The sequence below is a fragment of the Macadamia integrifolia genome, chromosome 8 (genome assembly GCF_013358625.1).
Source record: "Macadamia integrifolia cultivar HAES 741 chromosome 8, SCU_Mint_v3, whole genome shotgun sequence".
Lineage (NCBI taxonomy): Eukaryota > Viridiplantae > Streptophyta > Magnoliopsida > Proteales > Proteaceae > Macadamia > Macadamia integrifolia.
This window is the reverse complement of record NC_056564.1, coordinates 23,115,115-23,141,061: the sequence shown is the minus strand read 5'-3', so window position 1 is coordinate 23,141,061 and position 25,947 is coordinate 23,115,115. Positions and strand designations below refer to the sequence as shown.

General features: G+C 36.6%; 3 protein-coding genes across 4 annotated transcripts in view; all 3 read left to right on the top strand.

The window, feature by feature from the left end:
• Nucleotides 1–324: 324 nt before the first annotated feature.
• LOC122086813 (disease resistance protein RUN1-like) lies at nt 325–9,494 on the top strand. Its single transcript, XM_042655766.1, has 3 exons — nt 325–455; nt 8,723–8,777; nt 8,895–9,494. Exons 1-3 carry the CDS (start codon nt 325–327, stop codon nt 9,492–9,494), a joined length of 786 nt encoding a protein of 261 aa, XP_042511700.1.
• On the top strand, nt 8,785–12,330 carry LOC122085446. The gene is made up of 5 exons (XM_042653881.1): nt 8,785–9,848; nt 9,988–10,275; nt 10,386–10,678; nt 10,748–10,814; nt 10,917–12,330. Exons 1-5 carry the CDS (start codon nt 9,726–9,728, stop codon nt 11,757–11,759), a joined length of 1,614 nt encoding a protein of 537 aa, XP_042509815.1. The 5' UTR covers nt 8,785–9,725; the 3' UTR covers nt 11,760–12,330.
• Nucleotides 12,331–23,583: 11,253 nt separating this feature from the next.
• LOC122086691 (TMV resistance protein N-like) overlaps nt 23,584–25,947 on the top strand; it is an 8,234-nt gene continuing 5,870 nt past the window's right edge. The window contains exons 1-2 of one of the 2 annotated variants that reach the window (XM_042655679.1): nt 23,584–24,298; nt 24,785–25,883. In XM_042655679.1, the coding sequence (XP_042511613.1) occupies nt 23,799–24,298; nt 24,785–25,883 (1,599 nt within the window). In that variant the 5' untranslated portion in view covers nt 23,584–23,798. Of the gene's footprint in view, nt 24,299–24,775; nt 25,884–25,947 lie in introns of both variants that reach the window. The other variant, XM_042655678.1, reaches the window with a different exon arrangement.

Sequence of the window (25,947 nt, the reverse complement as noted above, 5' to 3'; positions counted from 1 at the left end):
GTAGCATTAGCTAGTGGGGGTTTAAATGGCGAGCTCCGACCCAACAGGACGACCAAGGCAGGGACCATGGCAGCTAGCACCCGAGGCCACTACAATGCCGTCGTCGTGGGCCTAGAGGACTAGATTCAGAGCGAGGTTCTCTAGTGAGACGAATGCGAGTGATTCTAGTCAGATTATTCCAATTCCAAAACCAAAGGAGGCAGAGCCACAAGTGGATCTTGAATCCGGTCGAGCTCGGACTCCTCCAGCTGCGAATGGTGAGCATGAGAGTGAGAAAATGCCAGTGTCGATTAATAGAGATCAATCGGTTAAGAAGAGGAGGAGATGGAGGGAACTGCAAGGAGCGCCGCAGCTCCCAGTACCAGCGGCCAGGCTAACCTTCCGCCTCAGCCTCCAAAACCCAGCCGAGAAGAAGAGGTCGTTGGTGTCTTGCCTCAATCCATTGATGACGAAGGGTTTGCGGGACATCACTCTCATACGACGAAGGGTTTGCGGGATTTCACGATTTTTGGGCACCAAAGCTATTCTTAGAAACGGCGAAATAAGTCCTACTTGTTTCGTCATGTCCGTTTCTAGGAATAGAAACCACTATAAATTTTGATTTCTAGTTATGAAAACAGGATAAACAGAACGAGTTTGTCATGCGCTTTTTGTTCTGTTTCTGTCATTTCTTGACACAGAAACGGCAGAAACGCATTTCTTATCAAACAGGCCCTTAAGAACTCATACTTCTGTCCACGTACTAGAACTTCTTACAATTGCTGAAATTATAAACTCTATAGTGCTTAATGACATCATCGTTCATAAGCTGCTGAAGTATGAACTCCATAATGCTTGAATAAACTTGAAACCTGCAGCCATATAAATTAATCAAATAATTCCACAAGTCCTCACCTCATAATGCAGCTGAACCATATTATTGAACCATGAACCATTAGTGATTTCTCAACTAGGCCGAACCAATTTACCATATTCCTAGTTGCTCTTAGTTGCCAACAATGACAACATACGATCGAATTTCCCAACAATAAGTTTAAAGCGCCTTATCGATCGGAAAGAAAGATTCCCAGAAATGGATTGGACACTGAAATTGTAGAGCTTATTGCAGCGATTCTGTTGTATGAGATTCGTGAATTTTCGGTCCTGAATGTTAATAATCTTATCGTAGGAGTAGATGTGCTTAACCTCCAACCTGTGTGGATCATCCTCAAACTTGATAAGTGGTGTAGAGTTAACACAATCGATGATTCCTAGCCCGCATTCCACCTTAGGTGCATTGGAAAAAGGGTAATCGAAGTTCTGTGACCCACACTTGTAGTTGAAGGGAGTACAACGTTGGAACACACTAACTTCAGTTGATCCGAGTGAAAGCTGTGACACGAGTACGAAGAAGAAGAAGAAGAAGAAGAAGAAGAAAAGGAAAGAAAGAAAGAAGAAAATATGAGGCAGGGGAAGACAAGGAGGGATGAGAACCCATCCTACATAGTACTACTGGTATACTCTTCCATGGTGTTGTTACCATCTAATAATAATCGCCACTGCCAGCTGGACGAAGAACCATTTGACGCGCCAGTTGACTCACTGGGATCAATCACAATGTGGGGCTGTGGAAAGCTAAATGCATAGAGGGTTTCCCCCACACCTTCTCATAAAAATCTCATCCATTTGAATTTGGATAAAGTAACGTTAAAAGTGAAGTCATTAACAGCATTGGGCTTAGTCTGAAACGTCTCGCCTGGGATGGAAACTAGAAATGGCAGTTTTTTTTAAAGGAAAATGTCGTGCACGCCACTTCCATTGTAAATTGTTCCATTCCACTTGGACCCCTTGCTTGTCCAATGGAGTTTAAAAATCCGATAATTGTTTTGGAAAAAAGTTTAATCGGGTAGGGAAAAATGGATCTTTTTTTTCTTTTTTACAAACAAACCACTTTGTTACTACTATTCAATTCATGGGAATTCGATCACTTTTATTTTCACATACTTCCCCCTTGAAACAAACATGGCACACGGATATCTCATTAATTCTAAACTTGCTACAAAGGCCTACAAAGTGAAAACTATCTACTAAATCAGTAATAACTGTTAGGATTTTTATGTGGGCTTAACTGATACCGATTGATCCATTGGGCCCAAGCAATTATAGACCCACTCTGATTAGGAAACTCCTAGCTCTTTCCATTGTGAGAGTGGAATAGGGTTTTAGGGATTCTATTATAAATAGAATACTGACGGTCCCTGCAGCCATTACATTACTTAATGCCTTATTGGTTTTGGGAGCACGGCTTTCTCACAAGAGCAAGTGCACAGAAAGAAAGGAAACCCTAGAGTAAGAGGCTGCAGAAGATCTCAGTAGAAGGACTCCACTTGCGTAGTTCGTCATTGTCATCTTCATGGGAGTAATGTTTAACCACATGGGACAGAGGTTCATGATCTATGTTCATGGGACACAGGTACTTCTTTATTCCCATTTATGGTTCATGTCATGGTTGTCCCATTGATTATTATAGATATGGTAAATCTATATGGTTATGTATTTTTAAGATGGGATACTTTATTGTTCTTGGTTTAGGGACTACACCTATGATTAATCTTTTATGATTGGTTGATGATTCTTGTATTCTAAACACTATAGGGTTATTCATATGTTTAATATGGTAAAGAATCCCCAACAATTGGTATCAGAGCCAACCCTTACAGTGTTAGAATCAAGGAAAATTGATTTTGTATAGGGTTTGTGTCCCAAATCATGAAAATCATAATTTTACTATTAATTAAAGATCTCATATGGGAAAACTTTCTTCACGAAAGTTGTAGAGCATGAGAAAACGGTCGCGGCGGTATGTCGCACGTCACCGGAAACCTCCGGACGCGTCGGCACGCGCCGCCGGAAACCGGTTGCCGGAGGAGAGAGAAAATTTTTTTTTTACATTCAAAAAAAAAAAAAAAAAAAAAAAAGGGGGGGGNAAAAAAAAAATTTTTAATTCAAAAAAAAAAAAAAAACGGCGGCGAGTCATCGCCGGGTCACCTCGAAAACCCTACCGAGTTAACCCGAGGTGCAGTGGGTCAACTCATGACCAACTCTGTTTGACTCGGTCAAAGGTTGACCGAATCGTTGACCAATTGACCAAGATTTTGACCTGAAATCAATATGCCTGAACCGGATTAGACCGGTTGGCCGAACCGGTTGGTTTGGGAAACTAGATTGATTTTGATCTATTTTTAGTTCTGCAACTTCAAATGGCTCGTACGGGCAAACGGTGAAGAATTTTTCACCCTGGTTTTTTGCGTTGAGTCCAGTTTTTCGTGCTCTTTGTTTTGATATATTATGATCCTAGTTTTGATCAACTTTTATGATTTATTTTGTATAAGTTACAAGTAAGAGTGGTTAATGATTCTTCATGATTTTCCTATTAATTGGAACAAATAAAAAAAAAATCAATTCATACATTACTTGCATATCAGAATATGAACTTGTTTATTCTTGGTAATGTAGTTCATGCTTTTGTTTATGAATATTTTTATTCATGCTTAAACAATCCCACTTTTAGCTATCGGAATGAATTTGTAGACTATTACAATAAAATTGGGTGGAATCCACCAAAGTGGTAAAGTTCAACCTTATTGTAATAAAATACAAATCAAAGTCTTCTTTGTTTGAAAAGACAGAGAATAATGATTGGTAGCAAAGTTATTAATGCTCACCCAAAGGTGACATTATCAAAGAAAGGTTAAAGTTAAAGCAAGTGAAAAACAGAATAGGGATTTTCTCAACCTAGAAGATGTTGTCCATCCAAAGATGGCGATACTTTTCGAAAGTTAGAAGAAGTCTCACAGTAATTGCAGAAACTTGAGTGGATCAGTATGTAGTTCTAGTTGACACTCTTGAAGTAATTGATAATTGAGCATTGTAATGTTTATTTTGTTAACATTTACATGCTTGTTCTTTTACATATAAATTGATATTTAGTTCATGTTTAAATAACCCACAAATTTAAGCTCCAAGGTGTAGTTGTAAGCTATTGCAGTGGAATTGATGGAACCCACCAAAGTGGTAAAATCTAAGATTACTGTAATAGGTTTATAACTCAAAGATTTTGTCTTATATTCAAAGACATAGAAAATTATTAGCAGGAATTAGGTAATGTTTGCCCAAAGGCGACATTATCAAAGACAAACATTAATGCAAGTGTACTCTAGGCAAATCTTAACCTAGAAGTTGTTATGCATCCAAAAGTGATAGTAATTTTTGAAGTTGAAGAGCTTCCACGGTCATTGTAGTTTTTGAGTGGACTAGTGCATTCCAGACCTAAAGGTTGAGATTGTAGTTTAGTTGACACTTTGATTATGTTTAATGGTTAGTGATGTAATGTTGGTTTTTATTGATGTTACATGCATTAATTAAATATCGAATGGATTATTCTTCCTTGAGTTGAACCATTAAGCTAATGTCTTTAAAAGTGGCTTGAGAATATAGAGGTCTACATATGTCTCAAAGACCCAGTTTTCTATACTAGGAGAACCAAATCAATAGTTTGGTATTATGCTTTTAAAGCAAAGTTTTTTGCCCTAAAAGGTATTGGACAGTTGATCAATGGCAATAGGGTGGATGAGGGTTTCATCACTATGACCATAGGTTATAGGTTTATTTAATGTGTTATTTTTTGTATTCCGATAGGATCAATTCGGATTGGTTGGGTTGGATTAGTGTCGATTTTGATCAATCAAATACCAAGTTCTTAAACACTGTCATTGTTCTCTGAAAACCTATTTATGAATATTAATTGATAAATGTTTGGTTTCTTTTGTTTTGGGCATATGTGAACAAGTTTATATGTATGTCACATTTAACGAATTGTATTCTCCAATAAATGGATTAATTTATGACTGGCCGAACCAAGTGGGAGAATAAAAGTATGAATCTTAAAGCTATTTTATGTGACTCAACCAGTGGGAGAATAAATTCGGTATACTAGGTTGCTAGTGGGAAGATGTTACTAGTAGAAGGTCAGTATACTAGGTTGCTAGTGGGAGAATAAATTCAGTGTACTATATTGTTTTTCATGCAAAAGAATTATTTGGAGTTTTGCATTGATTTATTATTATCATGATATTGAATAATTATTTATGGCTGAAATATATAGTAAATTCATATTCATGTCATTTTGTACTTAAATGTTTTGTTTGAAACACCCTATGATGGATAAATATATTAGAATTAAACTGGGTGTGAGCTTCCGCACATTTTATGCTGCACAGTATATTTCTAGGAAGCTATGAAAAGATTTGATGGAATCCACCAAAGTGGCACATCCTATTATTTCATAGTTTTTCCAAGCGCAGCAAAGTTGGTGACATTTGCCCAAAGGTGATGTCACACAAGTTAAAGAAAATACATATATGGAAAGGACTATAACTTAGAGGTTTCTAAACCCACATGTGATAAAAGTAATTGTATTTTTACAGTAAATTTGGATTTACAAAAGGACCAGTACATTCTTAGCCCAAAGGATAAGAATGTAGTTACGGTTGTGACTCTTGTGTGTTTTATCTGCTAGATGTACATTTATTGTGTAATTTATCTGCTAGGTGTACATATTAAATTTTCTAGCCCGGTTATTTGGTGTGTATGATTTATACCTGAGATTTTTAGGGTTACTTGATCTGGTTTTAGCTCTCAGGGAACCCAAACAGGTGTTGTTGCTGAACAAAGCACAACTGAAGGGAAATAAGAACAATTTTATTGCCCTATTAAGTTTATAATGACTTTGGAGTAATTTTGAATTGATTTTATCTTAAATTCTGTTCTCTGAATTATTTATGTACATTTATGCTTCATTTGTTTGTGTTGTCTTTGATTGTGTAAGAAACACATTAAAGCATACACTTCTGTACATATATTCATCTCTAATGTGGAAAACATGATAGGAATGAGTGAAACCCACCAAAGTGGTACATTCAGTTCAATTATGTGTTTCCCAAGGTAAAGGTGACATTTGCCCAAAAGTGATGTCATCCAAGTTTATCGACAAAGTACTCAAGAGCCATATTTTCTGATATTTGTGTTATTGAGGTTTTTGACATGCTTGGTTAGTGGGAGTTTTATGATCTCATTTAACCAAAGATATCATGGTGGTAAAAGCCAAAGTTTAAAGGCTGTGCTTGTTAAGATTTATTGGTAGTGCTTAGCCAAGGTAATTGACGATATTTTGTCAGAATTTGTGATGTATGGTGGTATTTAGCCTATGTCCAAAGAAGTGATGGTTTATCACAGGCGGTTTGCCAAAGTTTGTGATTTATGGTGGCATTTAACCTAAATCCATGGAAGTGGCAGTTAGCCATAGGCGGTATGTCAAAGTAAGATATTAATTCAAGAAAAGGGCAGTTTGCCAAGTATTAATTAATATCAAAGTTTTCTACCTGTGAGGTTTTCAAGGTAGGCTGATCTTTAGATCAAGAAAGGACCTATAAGGAAATGTATATTTCATGTGATCATAGGTGTGATATCAACTCCTTATATATATGTTTCCAGGCGATTTGGATTGATAATTTTCTATTGTCTGTAACATTAGATAGTTATATGTCGTATATTGAGGTGTATTTTCTACTATTGTTCAACAATAGAGATTATTGATTGGATCAAAGTTTGTTTGAGTGGTGTTCAGTCTTGGGATTATTTGGCCAGGAGTCAATGGAAAGACATCAGTATCAGTGCAGCCCAAGTGGGAGATTGTTAGGATTTTTATGTGGGCTTAATTGATACCGATTGATCCATTGGGCCCAAGCAATTATAGACCCACTCTGATTAGGAAACTCCTAGCTCTTTCCATTGTGAGAGTGGAATAGGGTTTTAGGGATTCTATTATAAATAGAATACTGACGGTCCCTGCAGCCATTACCTTACTTAATGCCTTATTGGTTTTGGGAGCACAACTTTCTCACAAGAGCAAGTGCATAGAAAGAAAGGAAATCCTAGAGTAAGAGGCTGCAGAAGATCTCAGTAGAAGGACTCCACTTGCGTAGTTCGTCATTGTCATCTTCATGGGAGTAATGTTTAACCACATGGGATAGAGGTTCATGATCTATGTTCATAGGACACAGGTACTTCTTTATTTCCATTTATGGTTCATGTCATGGTTGTCCCATTGATTGTTATAGATATGGTAAATCTATATGTTTATGTATTTTAAGATGGGATACTTTATTATTCTTGGTTTAGGGACACTTATGATTAATCTATTATGATTGGTTGATGATTCTTGTATTCTAAACGCTATAGGGTTATTCATATGTTTAATATGATAAAGAATTACCAACATTAGGGAGTCTAAAAGGATGGGTTCTCAACAAAGACACAAATGGGTGAGCCTCAATTCCCCTTATTTATATTAAACTAAAGAGTTATCTGTGATTCTGTTTAGGAGCATGTTTCTCTCTTCACCCATGCAAAAGGCTGAGAGTTAAATGTTGTTATTCAATATTTCATGAGTGAGTTTGTTGATCTTTTGCATTGATTGCAAGCATTTACTATTGTTACCCAGAGTTCAATTTTCATATGGTTTCGTGATTTCTTTCATCTGCTTAGGGTTGCATTTTGTAGTTTGTCCATGTCATTCAAGCAGATTTTTCTTCATTCATATTTCCTTTCTTTCTTTTCAAGCATATGCTATTTCATATTGGTTTTTTATTTGCATGTTTAATGTGTTTTTTTTTTTTGGTGTGTTTCCCTCATCATTGTATTAGGATAGTTTTTCTTTCTTAGGATTTTAGGATTTTAGGATATTTTTGAGTATTTTCATCACGTAAGACTGATTTTGCCATTTTGCATCTCATGTGTCATCCGAAGCCAGTGATTTGAGATCATAGTTTCTCAGTGATTTTTTGTATTTGAGGCAATGCTCTATTTTTGTGAGTTACAATATAATTTTTGTTTAGTTTTGGAATATTACTATCTTATAAAAATACCAACTAAATGGGAAGAGTGGTTTGCTTAGGGTTCCTATTTCCTAACACCTTCTCTAGTCCTACATCCTAACTCGAACCCTATATCATAGTTGAACCGGTTCATTTATGAGTCATATACTTTGAATGTGGATCCTATGTACTTATCTAAGTGGTGGTTCCTTATTCCTTCTCTCCTAAGAGGATGATCATTGGATTATGGGTGTCCTTTTTTTTTCTGATAGGTTATGGGTGTCCTGTTGATCTACCATATTCATAAATTTTTGCAATGGCTGACTATGTTTAGACACTTCCCCTTGTATCTCAAGTGATGAATTTTTTTTTTTCAAGAAATAGGACATTTCAAACCCATTTTGACATACTATCTAGGATCTTCATCATTGTTTGAAGCTCAAGGTGGTTAGGTTTTTTTAGAGAGATTCAATTTTCCTCTTATGATGCAAAATATTTAATAGCTCTAAGTCACTTAGTATTGGAACAAACTAGTAATTTAGATTGCCCTAATGCTCTGTTACATGATGTCTACGTTTATGTAAAAGGAGCAAACACATATAGCCTAAATCAAAAGCCACTACACCCTTACTTTGTATAGGAGGATGTATATTTCCATTTTTCACGCATACTAAATTTTCATTAGTGTTTACTTACTTCTGTATTTCATCTCTTCAAAAAAAAAATTTGAATCTATTTGGTCTTTTTCTACTAGATATGTTCATCTCATTAGTTGTTGTGATTTTACTTTTGATATGAAATGATTGCAGGGATCAAGCAGCACTAGTTGATCTAGTTGTTGAAAAGGATCTAGTTGTTGAAAAGGTTCAGAGTGAATTGAACAGTAGCATCCACTTAGATGCATGTAAACACCCTATTGGAATAGATTCCCACATAAACTATATGTTACCTTTATTAAATAGTGATTCCAATGATGTTCAGTTCGTCGGAATTTGTGGTTTCGGTGGTATTGGAAAGACAATTATTGCCAAGGTTGTATACAATCACATCCTTTTGAACTTCAAGGGGCGTAGTTTTATTTCAGATGTTAGAGAACAAGCAATACAATGCAATGGTCTAGTGTCTTTGCAAAAGCGACTTCTTAAAGATATTACCAAAAGAGACACTGACATAGGTGATTATCATAGAGGAAAATTTTTGATGAAAGAAAAACTTTGTAAAGAAAAAGTTCTTCTTGTTCTTGACGATGTGGACACTAAAGGACAGATAGATGCTTTGGCTGGTGGACTCAATTGGTTTGGTAAAGGAAGTAGGGTCATAATAACAACCAGAGATACACAGATTTTGGATGTGGCTAAGGTTGATAAAGATAAAATCTACTATCCTAAAGAGCTGAACTCTAAGGAATCTCTTCAACTATTTAGTTTGTATACATTTTCAATGAACCAACCTCCTGATGATTATAGGAAACTTTCAAAACGTGCGGTATCCTATTCAGGAGGATTGCCTTTAGCTATAGAGGTGTTGGGTTCTTACCTATCGAGCATAAGCAGTAAAGAAGTATGGAGAAGTACATTATAAAAATTAAAAGAAATTCCTCATGCAGAAGTCCAAAGAAGGTTGAAGATAAGTTATGATAATCTAGAAGACGATTATTAGAAATCTATATTTCTTGATTCTGCTTGCTTTTTCATTGGATGGAAGGAAAAAACTGTAATTTCCATATGGGAAGCTTGTGGCTATTATCCTAAATCGGCCATACACATACTAATTAAGAGATCCCTTCTAAAATTTGAACATGGTTATTTGAGGATGCATGATCAGATTCGAGACATGGGAAGGAATATTGTCTTAGAAGAGAATCTTATGGAACCAAGTAAGCACAGTAAGTTATGGTCTCATGGAGAAATCTTGCAATTATTAGAAGGGCCCAAGGTAAGATGTGTGTGGGATACCCCTTATCACTATTATTATTATTACTTCCTTTTTTTTTTTTTTTTTTTTTTTTTGGGGGTGGGGGGGGGGTGGGGTTTGTCCACCAATTTTTATTTACTTTGGTTATTTTTTATTGTAGGGAACTGATAAGATTAAAGGAATGATCCTTCCTAATGGCTTACAAAGTGTTTATTTAACTAGCGAGCACTTTGAGATGATGTCCAATCTAAGAATTCTCGACATCAATTCAGTAAACTTCGGGGGAGACTTTTCACTCCTTTCTTCTACGTTAAGCTGGTTCAGGTGGAAGAATTGTCCTTTGGATATTCTACCAGCCAATTTTTATCATAAGAGACTGGTTCATCTCGACCTATCATGTAGCATGATTGATGAAGCATGGAATATCAGGCCTCAAGATGAAAGTAAGGTATAACATTTGACTCTCTCTCCTTTTCTTCTTCTTCTTCTTCTTTTCCTGATTTGATTAATAAAGTTTTGTGGATTGTATTGTAAGTATGTTTTCTCTTTGTTTGGCAGCTGTTCCAAAATTTGAGAGTTCTCGTTCTTAGTGACTGTATATTTCTAACTAAGTCCCCAGACTTTTCATGGTTTCCTCACTTGGAGCAATTAGATCTTGGAGAATGCAAATCCTTGGATAAATTAGATGAGTCCATTGGGCAGTTGAGTCAACTGAAAATTCTTATTCTTAAACAATGCAACTCACTCAAGAAGCTGCCTCATTCCATTGGTGATCTAAAATCTTTAGTTGAACTTCATTGTGAAGATTGCTTTTCATTGGTACGAGTACCGGATTTGTCAAGGCTGAAAAATTTGGCGATATTACGTCTTGAGGGTTGTATAAAGCTTGAGGAGATTCGAGGCCTTGAGGGAAAACTATCTTTGGTAGAATTCAATGCGCGAGGATGCCATAACTTGACCGTACCTCCAAGGAAAATACTTGGCCAGGTCCTTTCACTGTCTTGTTTTCCCTTACTCTAATTAGAACTGTTAGAAACTGCCATTAGTTTATTTCTTGATGTTCAACAGCTACTTTCCTCTGACTTGCAGGGAAGACTAATACATTACAGGCCACAATTGGGAAGGTTTTCCTTGACTGCTAGTGATGGGATCTATAAAAAGAGGTTAATTCTGTGTCTGGTTTTGGAATTACCCTCTGACTTCAGGTCACAAACCATTTATTGTGATATTTCAGCTTCTATCCATCAGAAAGATAAAACAACCAGGTGTGTTCATACACTGAGAATTGAGGATATTGAGTTCACTCCTAATGGAGATATAATCTACCTTCACTATTTCAAAGGATTTGACTGGTTTGGGATTCGGTTGCGTGAAAGAGATGCTGTGAAGAATTTAAATATCCATCAATCCAAGTTTTCTTGCCAGCTTTATCAGGATAGCTATGTGTTTACACCATATTGTACAGTAAAACACTGGAACCTTCTGGTCGAGAGCTGGGAACCTTACCAGAAAGAGCCCAATCAACTTTCAAATGCCATGATGGTAGCAAAATTCTTCATTTGGTCCTCCAACAATACAGAACCTGACCAGCAAAATCTTAACCGACATTGGAGTGTCATGAGGGGAGCGGATCTCTCCAATCGGTCATCTGAGAACAGGGAATATGAACAGAAACTGCTTAATCAACAATCAAGTGCCATGATGGTGGCAGATTTCTTCAATTGCTCATATGTCGATGTTAATGATGGAGAATTTTCACCTAGGCTATGTTTGGAAGTCAAGAAAAGAAAAGGAAAGAAAATATTTAAATTTGAAGAGAGAGATAGACACAAAAAGTCATTATGTAATTATGATATTTTCTCATATCTTTTTTTGTACTATTTTCTTTTCTTTCTTCTCATATTTTCTTTGCTTCCAAACATAACCTTTTAAGTGAACAATGTTGGGGTTAGAGCATCCAGCAATGTTCCTGATGAGGCAGAGTTGATGGCTATTGAAAGACTTGTTGATAAAGGATGAGGCTGGTCTTTCTCGAGTTGAAGAGGCATTGTTGAGGGCTACTGCAAGAACACATCATGACGAGGATGATGAGACACCTTGTCAATTTCCCATTGAAGAGACAGAGACATTCTCGACGAGGATGATGAGACAGCTTGTCCATCTCCAGTTGAAGAGACAGAGACAGAAAGAGATGGGGGTTGAGGTTTAATGGGAGTCATATCTTTGACAATTGGATGAGGCACTTCGAGGGCTATTGGGAGAATTGTTCTCAATAACAATGAGGAAGAGGAAGTCTGGATGGCTATGGAGAGACTTCTTCTTGACAAGGATGATGAGCCAACTGTTGATTCCAGAGCCAACACACCAATTCAAGCAGTTGAAGGTTCACACCAATTCAAGCAGTTTAAGTAGTATTAATTTTTATTTTCCACCTACATTCTAATCTATAATTAGTTTGTCTCATTGTAAAGGACATGAAAGGGGCGCTCTTGGTCCAATGGTAAGGTACAAATATTGCGATCTAGTGGTCAAGCGGTCAAAACAGCCTCTCGACATTCTCAGGGTAAGGCTGTGCAGTTCTCGTCCCCCGGACCTTGCACATGCGGGAGCCTCGTCCGTCGGGTATGCCATTTGTCAAGGACATTAAATTTTTTGTTGTTGTTTGGGGTAAGATGTTATTGAGTTAAAATCTTTTAATTGCAATGAGGTATTGATCTTTGCCAACTGAGCTGAGCATGAATTACAAAGTTGTCATCTCTTGATATTTCTCTACTCGTTTTTTGGATTCGAGACTCAAAGGTGGTAGCACCAGGAACAACCCCGCAGTGAGGATGATCATGAGGTTCGAGAGGAAGTAAACCCATTAGCTATCATCCCAGATAACAGTCTTCCCTTTGATCATGCTTCTTCTCCTCCTAGGCGCACTAATGGGTCTTCTTCCGCAAATGTTGGTATCACTGAAGAAATAACAACCCTGCAAATGGTGAAGTGAGACGAGATTGAAACGAATGTATCAGCATGGCAGACTGCCAAGATCACCAAGTTCAACAACAGGTTCAACAGAGAGGATGCCATCATCAATGGTTGCAAGTGTGAGCAGGTCTAGAAGGCTCAATCTGTTTTGAAGGTGGTTCAAGAAAGAGGATGCCATCATCAGTGGTTGCAAGACTGAGCAGGTCAGAAGGCTCAATATGTTTTGAGGTACGTGGAAGCTAATTGAACCTGTTAATTACAATTTTAATTATTTAATTACTATCGGGAGTTTGGTCACATCGGCCACTTATTATCCTACAGCTCCCCTTATACACCTGGTAGTTCCTCCACCTATGAGTTCAAACTTTTGGGATGGTATCAGAGAGGGTTTGCTACTAATTAGCTTACAACCCCCTCCCCTTACACGGTTGACAGTCCCTCCAGTTCGAACTTTTAGAACTATTCACATTATCCACATTTGCTTTTACCTTGTTGAATATATTTCCGAAATAATTTTTTTCCAATGTTTTAGGCGCCACTTCAACCTTCAATGCTCATGGCGGAAAAATTCAGTAAGAGAGCCTTGTACAGGCAGCCAAGAAGAGCAAACACAGTCAGGAAAAACTCGTCCAGCGGTCACGTTTTCTGAAACTTGAACAATCTTGGAAACTGAGAAGGATTAGAATTATGTTGAATCAAAAGAGGGGAGTAATCCATAAACATTCTGCTCAAGTGAAGAGTGGACAGCCATATCTGATGCTTCAATTCATGTTTAGCAAAAGAAAAAAAAGCTGTGTAAAGGAAGATAGAGGAGAAAAAGGCTAGAGCTTTAGAGAAATGAGAAATGAGGTGGCAACGGCACATAGAAAGGCAGAGCAGAAGAGAATATCATCTGAGGCCAAGAGGGGAACAAAAGTGACTAAGATACTTGAGATAGCTACTGATGAGGGCCATTGGAAGGGTTCCCGCCAAACACTCCTAATATTTGTTATTATTATTATTATTATTTTTGTGAAAACTCCTGATTAAGCCCTTACAAATAATACATAGTTGATTACGTACTCTATTATCATAAATTTTGGAAGGAAAATTTTAGATTGGAGCACCCTACTGCTTTTGAACTTTGAAGGGTGACCTTATCAATTCGGTGACAAAAACGTTTAATAGTAATACTCGGGAAATGATGTCCTTAAATTTTAAGTGTGTTAATGGTTAGGAAATTTTGATTTGAAAGGGGGAAAAGGATTAGTTTCCAAGCTTATTGACATTTTCGATTTTCATTAAGTCATCATGCTTGTATAGTGGTTTACTTGAGTATACTTGTTTTGAGTTAAATTCTTTTTGTTTCTAAGGAACTTTGGCGCCTTTTGATAACGTTTCATTTTTGCCGTTTCTATGTTTTTTTGTTCCCAGAAACGTGAAAACAGCCTAAAAAGCGTCTGATAAAGTTGTTCCGTCTCACTCATTTCTAGAAACATAAATTAAAATTTATGCCTATTTACAATTCTAGAAACAACTTGACAAAACAAGTCGGGTTTGTTTCGTCGTTTTTAGAAACGAATTTGAGAGGAAAAAAAAAAGGTTGTTGTGCCCGATAAATCTCTTAACTATTTAAACCTAAAAAAGAGGCAACCGAACCCTCTCTCCCTTTTGGGCATACAATGATACTATTGGGTTTTTTAGTGGCATTATGTCTGTAAAAAAACATTTCGAGAATTAGGTTTACCAAACATCAAAAAATCTGTTTTTGTTTCAAAAAATATGAAGAGTTGTTTCTGTTGTTTTAAGACACAGAAACAACAGAAACGTTGTCAAATGGTGCCTTAGTGTGTCTAGGTGGCATCTTTGCTTTGTAATATTCTTTTGGGCAAGAGATTGTTAACTATACCAGTGTAGGTCCAATGAGATCGTGCGTAGGTGAATCAACATAGAAGGGGTTTTTTTTATTTCATAAGGCGTGGGTCATTAATTTTGCACTCTCCTGTGTCTAGGAACATGGGCCACATGACCATGTATTCTTATTTTTTTCAATTCTTTTTCTTTCTTTGAAGTTTAATGTGATTATTTATTCATAAAAAAAAAAAAAAAAGAAAAGCAGAAAAGTTCTATAAACCCAGCTTCTCTCCTGATTTCAACAGGTACGAGGAAAAGTTCTAAAAATAAAAATTAGCAGAAAGGTTGCACCAGAGAATTTCATCATAATGAATCAGGTTTAAGCGACTAGCTTAGTGATCACTAGCCCAAGTTGAACTTGAACCAGTTAGTTCTCCATGAGTTGAACAGGGTGTAGCGCAATTGGTAAGTAATGAATTTGGTACGAGCAGTAAACTCAAACATCCTAAGTTCGACTCCCACTAGGCACACCTTGGGCCACTCCCACGGGGTGTTTAGTACTCTTCACTGCTTTCAGTGAAAGTTGAATGGTTCTCATTCAACCCCGGTATGATCCGGATCATGTGGTTGTGGGGTAAGTATGGATCCGTGGGACTAGTCAGGCCGAAGGCCTGAATACCCGTTGTTAACATAAAAAAAAAGGAAATGTAAGTTTGCATCCAGAAAACCAAGTCTAGAGTGAATAACTAGTAACCAAATGCCCAAATGGAACCTGACCCAATTACTAAAAAGACTCTTCTGGGTTGTAGAGCTGGATGTGAACTGGGTTTAGTGACTAGCTTAGTGATAACTGACTTAATTATAAACTAAACCGAAGTACCCAATTATTAGAACCTATTTTTTTTAAGAAGATGCATGGTCTGAAACATGCCTTGCCTTCATTGACTCTTTGATCCACGAAGCTATCAACAACATCCATTTGATCTATGAAGGAGATGCGATGAACATGAACTTTATGATCAGTTAAATCAGCTTTGAGCCCTACTTACACCTCTTCAACATCAACATCAAACCAAACACCACCTTGTAGGTTATGGATATGGTTACATTTTTACTGTGCCAGCAACCCTTGGGGCACCCATTTGTGCTCACAAATAGATTTTATTGCTGCTGAGGCCAACAGGTGAAGTGTGGTAAATGGTGAGCGAAGTCCCATAATTACAGAAATGAAGTATGGGCTTCGTCTGCACTCTCTCTCTCTCTCTCTCTCTCTCTCTCTCTCTCTCTCTCTCTCTCTCTCTCTCAATTACCATAAGATAGTGATAATAGATACTAAGGTTGTGTTTGTTATGAATCCTCATAATAGATAGAGTAGAATTGGGTTTCAGAATGCATTCTAGACCTAAAATCTATTCTAAGAATACATACTGCAGAGTTGTAAAACACGTCTACAGGGAAGGGGTTGACCCTTGCTTGTAAGCAACTAGCTTTCTTGACACCTAAATAAGGTTGGACTATCTTAGTCGCCCTTGAGACTAGTTTTTACCCACAATAGAGGCCACCCTGTTGAGGGAACGTGTTGCCTACCCGAGCAAGGGATCCCACGACACCAATGTTAAGGCCTGAGAGTAGAGGTGTGCCCATATGATATTGTCCACTTTGGGCTCGAAACTCGCACGGTTTTAAAACGTGTCTATATATAAGGGGTTGACTCCTGAGGCACAAGCTCTATTAATACCTAAAAATGTAGGACTATCTTAGTCGCCTTTGAGACTAGTTTTTACTCACAAGACATACCAACACAACCTAATTTTTTTTTTTTTGGTAAGAAAACAGTCTTTTGTTGCAATGGACCACATCAAGAATTGTAGCACTTACATTTATTTGTAGCAAAAGTTAATACATGCTTTATTTTTCAACTCTGAAAGTTAATGCTTGTTGGATTTCATGGTAATTGCGTTAGGTTTATCTTGGCTCAACAATGGCCACCTATGGCCCCGGACTGAGTGTTCTCTCATGCTGGCCCCTATGGCTTAAATCTCCTAATTAATTACAAACAAACAAATAGTTCATTCATGAGATTTGTTTCACTATCGATGAAGAATATGGTTATAGTCGTTCGTTCTCAAATCTCTCTCATATTGATTGCAGAGAAAGAATCATTATCATATATACCTTATACAGATAATTTACTAAGATACCAATATAGTCTTAAAAAAAAAAAAAAAAAAAAAAACAAATCTCTGGATTGTTGCCCCCGGACTGCTTCATCCCCACTAATTCATCATGGCCCTAAAACAACAAAGTGAACATGCAAATTTCCTTTTAATGTTGGGGATATTAACTATATATTTTTTTTTTTTTTTTTTTTTTTTGAGATGTAAAAAATTGTTCCTATCAAAGATTTAAATGAAATACAAATCTGATCAAAACCGATTGGTGAAACCAAACCAAATCGCTTCCATTCTGATTGGAAAATAGAATCATATTCCATTTCAGTTTCCACATGCCGTTTCAAGATGTTTCTTGAACCGAACCAAAATCAAACAGAAATGACGAAATCAAACCATACACCTCAAGTCCATGATTCCACCACCATAAAACCTTATGATAAGCATGGAGAGAAAAAAAAAGGTACCTCAAGAATTCTACCAATTAAGAAAAAGAATTGAGCCGATTTTGTGCAAAAAATACTCAGACATAGTAGACATGAAATGATCACTCTACCTACTTTCTGTGTGCACTAAAGATGCATGCTAATGTCTATATTCTCATCAGCCATCTGAGTGTTTCCTATATCAGACCAGCAAAGTGGTGTCTATAGTCCAGGCCCCACACAAAATGCCAAGGAATTCGTAATTTCCAAAAAGAAAAGGACACCCCTACATTTGGCCTATATTTATTAAAACTCCCCCTTATGTTTTACATCTATATATATATATATATATATATTTTTTTTTTTTTTAATTCTCCCTTGCTTTTGAACTTTTACATCTATTCTTTCCTTGCTCTTTTTAAATACGCAGAATACTCCATCCTTTCATCTCTAACCTATTAAACATTTTCAAATTGATTAGTTCAAAACATGTTTTTACTAACCCAAGAAAACAATCAATTGGTTTTCCATTATTACCTAATTCAAATGTTGCTTTGTTGGCTGGATCTCAAACTCCTCCCAGGTTCTAGTAACAAATTAACAAACTGGCTATCCAATAATTGAAGAATATATAATAAAATAATAAATTAATATCATTGTTTTTTTAATTTACCTTTTTGAAAATTTTCTTCTAATGTATTAGTATTGAGTTACTTAGGAATATTGTTTGTTTACTAATTTCTGTTTGTTTTTCTTTTGTCTTATTCATCATCATGAGTTTAGTAATCGATATTCAACAAAAAGAGGTGGATTCAATAATCAATATCGTGATCATTATTGGATTGGTATTAATCTAAGTCGATATTAATTCGGATCAGCATCAATCTCAGTGTTACATTTTCCACTAGGGTAGCAACACATGGTTTTAAAAATTAAAAAAAATATAATTTGATAAAATCAGTATTGAATATGTATCGTCCTCGACCAATACCGAATCACTTAATTTTGATGCTCCCTCTTTTCACGATTGAGACTTAGAAGATGGTCGGCTTTTGACGTTTGCCCATGGCAGGATAGGAAGCTTCTTTTATTATCTCAAATTACCAACATCGAAGATAATTTTTTTCTGTCTTAGTGACAAATGTGAAAAAGTTATTTTACTATATAATTTAAAGTTTGCCATTTGCTTATTTGGTTTGCTAAAGCAAGTGATTTGGTTCAAACCATTTGTTTTGAACCAATCAATTTGAAAAAAAAGAAAAAGAAAAGAAAGTAAAAGTACGAATTTGCTTAATCGACTCTTTGATCCACTTCTTCTTCTGGAAGTCATTAGCAACATATATCTATGCATCATCAATGAGTCAAATCATTTTATCTATGAGCAAGATGCGAGGAGGATAGTAGAGTGAATCCAGTGCGTAGCGCACTGGTTGTAGATTCTGCTTGTAGAGCAGGCGTCAGGTTTGTGATATAGGGATAAACTCCTGTCACATGTGTTCCCCCCGCCCCTTTTCTTATCATCCTCCCTCCCCTCTTGTGTGTCAGTAAAGTCTCCTTGGACAGTTCCTATATTATCAGTAGCATTTGCCCTCTGATAATGTTTCTCTTTGGGCTCAAACCTTGACGACTAAATACTTCTAGAATCCTTCTCTTTTTGGCTCGTCAGTCTTGAAAAAGAGAGGTTATAGGGTTTTGAAGAGTATTGTCTCAATACTTCCCACTCTTAAAAAATGGTTTTTGTCAAAGTGGGCTCTGGGTCATCGGTTTTGTTTTGGTATGATCCATGGATCCCAAACCCCCCAACCAATTCTATCCCGTTCCCTTCCCCACCCCCAAGATTTTACTGTTGACAAGTTGCGGTCTGGGGACTGCCAGAATGAAGATGCTTTAAAGAATATTGTTGATTCTTCTATAAGTCATGAAATCTTAAAAATATCCCCAAACGCTGGAGCTGATGTTTGGATATGTTCCAACCCTAAAATTGGTATTTTCTCCACTAAAGGGTTCTGCTCATTTCATTTCTAAAGCTCCCAAACCCTTATGGTGTGTCATTCTTTGAATTCTCCTTATTCTTCTTTACCAACACGTTGGTGGAATTTCTTTTGGAAATTACCTAAATTTAAATTTTTCTTTCGGCCCTCTGGGGTTGCGGCCCAAGTTACTTCAAGTTTCATCTGTTCATGATCTTATAATTTTTTTTCTTTTCACGTGCAGGTTTAACTAAATTTGAAAAAAGTTGAGTGTTTTCAGTTATGGCAATTACTGTATACTTTTTATTGTGGCATAGAAATGGTGTTATATATCAGAATTCTACTCTCAACCCATTGATAGTTTTAAATAATATACTACGTTGGATTATGGATTCAAAATTTTTTTCCCATTTCTGACACTAATGATCCTTAACAGATGATCCCAAGGACAGTTTAAACCAACTTTTGCCATATAATATATTAGTTTGTATTAGCATAGCTAATTTTTTGGACACAAAGTCAGGGTGGATTTGTGGAATTCTTCATCAAGGAATATTCAAGGTGATCAGGATGGGAACCGGTTCATTCAAATCAGTGGAGGAAATTGAAGCTACGGGAGTTCTGAAAAGACTAACGCTTGCCAAAACAAAGGGTTGGAATATCACTGAAGTCTGGGTTTATGCAAAAAGACTTACTTCAACTTATTCCTAAGCCTTTGATAGACAGTTGACCTTTGTTTACTTTTAGAATCTTTTTCGATCTGTCTACTATGTCTGCTCATATTAAATTTATGTACAAAGATAGTTCTACCTCTAGTACTATGCTGTACCTATGGACTCTGGGAACATATATTAGGGCATGTCGTCTGTCGTTGTCTCAGGTTAATGATGTAATTTCTGACTTTAGTATTATATAAATATTCATTTTTTTCTCATAAGAAAAAAAGTTGAATCCAAACTCATGTGTAGTTAATTGCAAATGAATTGGCATTCATTACGTTTTAAGGCCACTATTGTTTAGGTAACCGAAGTTAAAGTTTGGCTTATTCCGTTTGATTCTCCAAGTTTTAGGACCAATTATTGGTGGCTTTTTAGAAATGATTTGGTGGCATCTTGTTGATATTGTGAGGTAACATTGTAAAATCTTCAAGTGGTTATTTTTTTTCTTAATCTAATTGGAATCTCAAGTTTTAAGAATAGCTTGAGAGGTGAAATATTGTAATCTTTATTCGATTTTTAGTGGATTGTTCTTGGAGTTGCCCCATTATTTTTCCCTTCACTCATAAAGGTTTTCCATGTTAATTTTGATGTTTGCTTGGCATGTTTTTGTTTTGTTTTAATTTTTTTTTTTCCGATTTGCTTTCTTTGACTCATACAAGTGGGAATGTTTTTTTCATCTCTTCCCAACCCTATTGTGCTCACAAACATATTTTAATGCAGTTCAAGGCAAGTAGTGAGGTGTGATAAATGATAATTGAGACGTGACTTTTCATTAATCATTTGATATTCTATTTTAAACCAGATGCATAAGGGTGTCAATAGTTCTGTTCGGTTTGATTTCTGTCAGGCTGAATTCGTTTCAGTCTAGGAATGAGGGAGACCAAAACTAATCCATTAAGGAACTTCGATTTTTGGTCGGTTTCAATTTTGGTTTGGTTTGATTTTGATTTTTCATTATCTAATACCAGTTTAGATCGATTTATTATCGAGCTTGAACCATAATGAAATCTTACATTCATAACATGTATTGACGAAAGATTTGACAAAAATATTTTAAATTTGTGACTAAATCATAGTTTATTATTGTAAGGGAAAGATAACTAATATTGAACCTAATGAATAATTGATTATTAAAAAGACAACCAATTTAGAAATCATAATTAAAATGAACCATATTATCCAATTATTCATTTAACTATCCAACTAAATTTGTATAGTGAACAAAAAAATCAACTGAAGCATTGTTATAGTTTATAAATCAATTTACCTATTCAAAACCTCATATTTATTGATTTGTAACAATTCTCTTTACAACAAAAAATATTCTCACTTACATTGTAAAAAATAGATAATTAATTCACCAATTCATAATCTGAAGAGCATAGGGATCATTGTCTTATTGTGATACTCAAAAACTTTCTATGCTTACACAGCTACATCAACGCCAAATTCTTTCATCAATTTTTTTTTTTTATGAGAGAAATTTTTTTTACTAACAATCTCTCCTGTGAGACAGTCTAACAGAGTTAGTAGCACTATTATTTGAAACAAATTTAGCAGCAATTTTAGATGTCTTAGTTTGAAATAATACACCACCAATGATTATCTTCATTTGAAGAAGACAAAGAAGACAGATACAATTATTTTGTTAACGTTTGAGAGAGGGAGGCAAGAAAGTAAGCAATTCTTTCATTGTTATTGCCCTGGCTTCATCGATCAACCCTTGGCACATTTAGGTTTTGTTATTCTCCTTTGGACCAATGCAACTATGAATCCTTTAAAAGTGATCAGTATATATTAATTAAAAAAAAAAAAAAAACCATCTTTCATCTGTGGCAGCTAATTGAAGTAATTCGAAACATTTTTACCCAAAAAAAAAGCAATTGGAAACATTTCAGCTACTTAAGTTTTACATAAACGATGTCATTAAGATTTTTAAATAAAAAAAAAAAATCTAGATTAGTCTCAGTCAATATCAATCTAGATCCAATTGATATAAATTAGAATCAGATTGGATCGAATGAATTTATTTTAAAAAAAAAATTTAATGCTTTTAATTAATTTACCTTTATACTTTACCAATGGATCGATATTAGATCCATCAAAATCAAGAATCGGTCTCCATCGATATTGATCTAGTTCGGCAATCCTAATCGACCCGTTTTAGTTTTTCCTTCAACCCAGCGCATGAGCTCCTGCCATAGAGAATATTTTCTTTTCAAAATGCCGAGGAGTTTTTTTTTTTTTTTTTTTTTGAGAAAATTACTTGATTACCCACTTTTATGTTTCATTTTACAAAATTACCCAAATTGTATCACTTAACAAAAATATACAAAATAATGTTTGGGTTTAAAAACTACCCAAAACAATGATTCTCCTCCATCATCTTACATGTTTTGACATTTTTACCCTGAGCTTGACTCTACCCCTTGCCTCTTGTCTTCCGCCCAGGCAACTTTGATATCCTTTTGTGCCATCCGTGGACCACCATGCTGTGCTTCCTATATTTGTCCAGGGGTAATTTGAAGTTTGAACTCCATGTTCGGGAATGCCGCGGCGAAGTTCAACCACCATATCCACTACACCTCCGTATGAGCAAACATCGCAGCCTTTACCACCAATATCTTCGCCCAGAAGGTCTTCATCTTCGGCTGGAGCAGCACATTGTTGTATAATCTGTGATATCTGTGGATTCTGCAGTAATCCACTTTGTTCTTGAAGAACCTCAACAACAGGTAGTCACCAATCGAGTTTTGGCACAGTGATGGCTACGACCCCGTAAGCAGCAGAATCCGATCATTCTCCCCTGCTAGTGCTTCAGCCATTCTTTTCGTTTCTCGTCCCAGGTCTTCATGGGTTCCTGCCCTCTACTAAGTAGTTGAGGCTGGGATCGTCATAGAAGGTTGGAGCAGGTGGCGTAAGTTAACGCCGCCACAGTCCTTCGCGGTGAAGACCTCCTTGGTGGTAGTCGTCTTCGTGCGACGACTAACGTAGAAAATACATCAAGGACGGGACTGGGTTTGGAGTATATGAAAGACAAAGAGCCCAGACGAGTAGCAAACTCGTTGTGGCGGCTCCGATAGAAGTGATCCTGTGGCTTATGTGGATCCAGTTCGATTTGAGGCATTTGAGTATTATTCCTTATGAGTGGTAGCAACGCTTAAGCGTTCCCAAACATATAAACGTTATATCAAATATGAACCTTTGATCTCCTTATAATTAATCTCTGCCGTCCATTGGTTTGACTCCTTTTTTAAGGGCTGTTACATACACAGCCGGTTCCAAGGAGAAAGGTGTTATAGACGGACCCATTTGCAAGTGCTTCCAACTCTTCGATTTCTAAAGACACAAGTCACAGTGAATCCATTATTAATCTTGATCGTTAGTTTATCAAGCCTCAATCTCGACCGATGCTTCTTGACCTCCCACCACTTCGTAGATGAATGGTCATATCCGTCTTCTTCTACCTCTGAAGCCGACGAACACCCACTGAACACCGATGAGCGATGACCAACCTCAAGGGTAAGTGAGAATAGTGAGTCTTCCTTTTCTATGGTGGAACCCACAAGTTTTCAAAATTTATGTTTATTGGAAGCTGCCTGTTAGTTTCCTCATGGAATTAATTTTATATAAACAAAAGTGTTTCCACCGAACACCGATGACCGACCGCTGGAGTTGGTGAGTCTTCCTTTTCTATGGTGGTAACCACGCATTTTCACTATTTTTGTTTATTGGAAGCTGCGTGTTACTTTCTTCACGGACATCAAGATAGCTCATTAAAGTCTATTCGGTTCGCACATTCAAATAGGATATTTCAAGAGGAAAGCTCCTTTCGACATCTCTCTGCAACTTCAGCTTCAAATATTGCAATTACAGTTTCATGGCGGATCTTAACGAAGATTCCTCCTCTGCCTTTTCATCTCCATATTCCAAATACGATGTTTTTCTCAACTTCAGGGGTGCAGATACTCGCAAAAACTTCACTGATTTCCTTCACAAAGCTCTTAAAAATGAGGGAATCAATGACTTTATTGATAGTGAAAATTTGTGGACTGGAGAAGCCATTAACCCAGCCCTTATTAGAACGATTGGAGGGTCCAAAATCGCAATCCCTGTTTTCTCCAGCGGCTACGCCTCAAGCAAATGGTGTCTCCAGGAACTTTCTCTGATACACGATTGCTACAAATCAAACGGTCAAATTGCTTTACCCATATTCTTGGACGTCGAGCCGTCTTATGTTCGGAATCAAACTGGAAGTTTTGAAGGACCCTTTCAGGAACATGAGAGGCAGTTTATGCCCCAAATTGTGGAGAATTGGAGGGAAGCTTTGAGAGTGATAGGGAGTCTAAAGGGTTGGGTTCTGAACAAAGACACAAACGGGTAAGTCTCAATCCCCCCACCAACTTATTCTCAAGTTTTGAAGGTCCGTTTAGGGGGCATGCTTGCAGTTTAGGGTTAGGGTTAGGGTTAGGGTCAGGGTTTTGGTCGAAAGAGCACAATCATTTTATTCAAAGCTAACCCTGGAAATTATTTACAAGAACCAGCATTGGCCGCAGCAACCAAAACCGAGACAGGGTAAACATAAGAGGCACCTTTAGCCAGTAAATGGGCATGTCTGACAGCCCCACGAGACACTTGAACAAAAAACATTGCAGAAAATAAAACTGACAGACAAAATATCATCTACTATGATTCTGGATCTGGTCGCTCAATCTGAGGAAGATTCCATGATATCTATGCTTATGTAGGTGCAAATACATATGACTTAAATAAGAAACCATAACCCTACTCTGCATATTTTTTTCTACTAGGTATTTTCATATCATTAGCTGTTGTGATTTTAATTTTGATGTGAAGTGATTGCAGGGATCAGGCAGCGCTAGTTGAGGTAGTTGTCAAAAGGGTTCTGGATGAATTGAACAGTAACATCCACTTGGTTGCATGTAAATACCCTATTGGAATAGATTCCCACATAAATTCTCTGTTATCTTTGTTAAATAGTGAGTCCAATGATGCTAAGTTTGTCGGAATTTGTGGCTTTGGTGGCATTGGGAAGACAACTATTGCCAAGGCTGTATACAATCGCATATTTTCGAACTTCAAGGGGCATAGTTTTCTTTCGGACATTAGAGAACAAATAATTCGATGCAAGGGTCTAGTGTCTTTGCAGAAGCAACTTCTTAAAGATATCAGCAAAATGGACATTGACATATGTGATTATCATAGGGGCAAACATTTGATAAAACAAAGACTTTGTAAAGAAAAAGTTCTTCTAGTTCTTGATGATGTAGACGACAAAGAACATTTAGATGCTTTGGCTGGTGAACTCAATTGGTTTGGTAAAGGAAGCAGGGTCATAATAACAACCAGAGATGAGCATATTTTGGATGTGGCTAAGGTTGGAAAAGATAAAATCTATTGGCCTCAAGAGCTGAACTATAAGGAATCTCTTCAACTATTTAGTTTGCATGCTTTTTCAATGAACCAACCTCCTGATGATTATATGCAACTTTCACAAGATGTGGCATGGTATTTGGGAGGGTTGCCTTTAGCTGTAGAGGTGTTGGGGTCTTACCTATCGGACGTTAGAGACAAAGAAGTGTGGAAAAGTACACTACAAAGTTTGAAAGAAATTCCTGATAAAGAAGTCCAAAGAAAGTTGAGGATAAGTTATAACAATCTGGAAGACGAGTATCAAAAATCTCTATTTCTCGATTTTGCATGCTCTTTTATTGGATGTGATAAAGAAACCGTAATTTCCATATGGGAAGCTTCTGGCTATTATCCTAAATCAGCAATACACAGACTAATTAAAAGGTCCCTTATAAAATTTGAATATAAGGAATATGGTGATTGCTGCTTGATGATGCATGATCTGATTCGAGACATGGGAAGGAGAATTGTCTTAGAAGAGAACCTTATGGAACCAAGTAATGGTGAAATCTTGCAACTATTAACACATAAGGTAAGATGTTTACGTGTGTTCCATGGGATACACCCTTGTAACTACCCTTTTTTTTTTTTCTTTT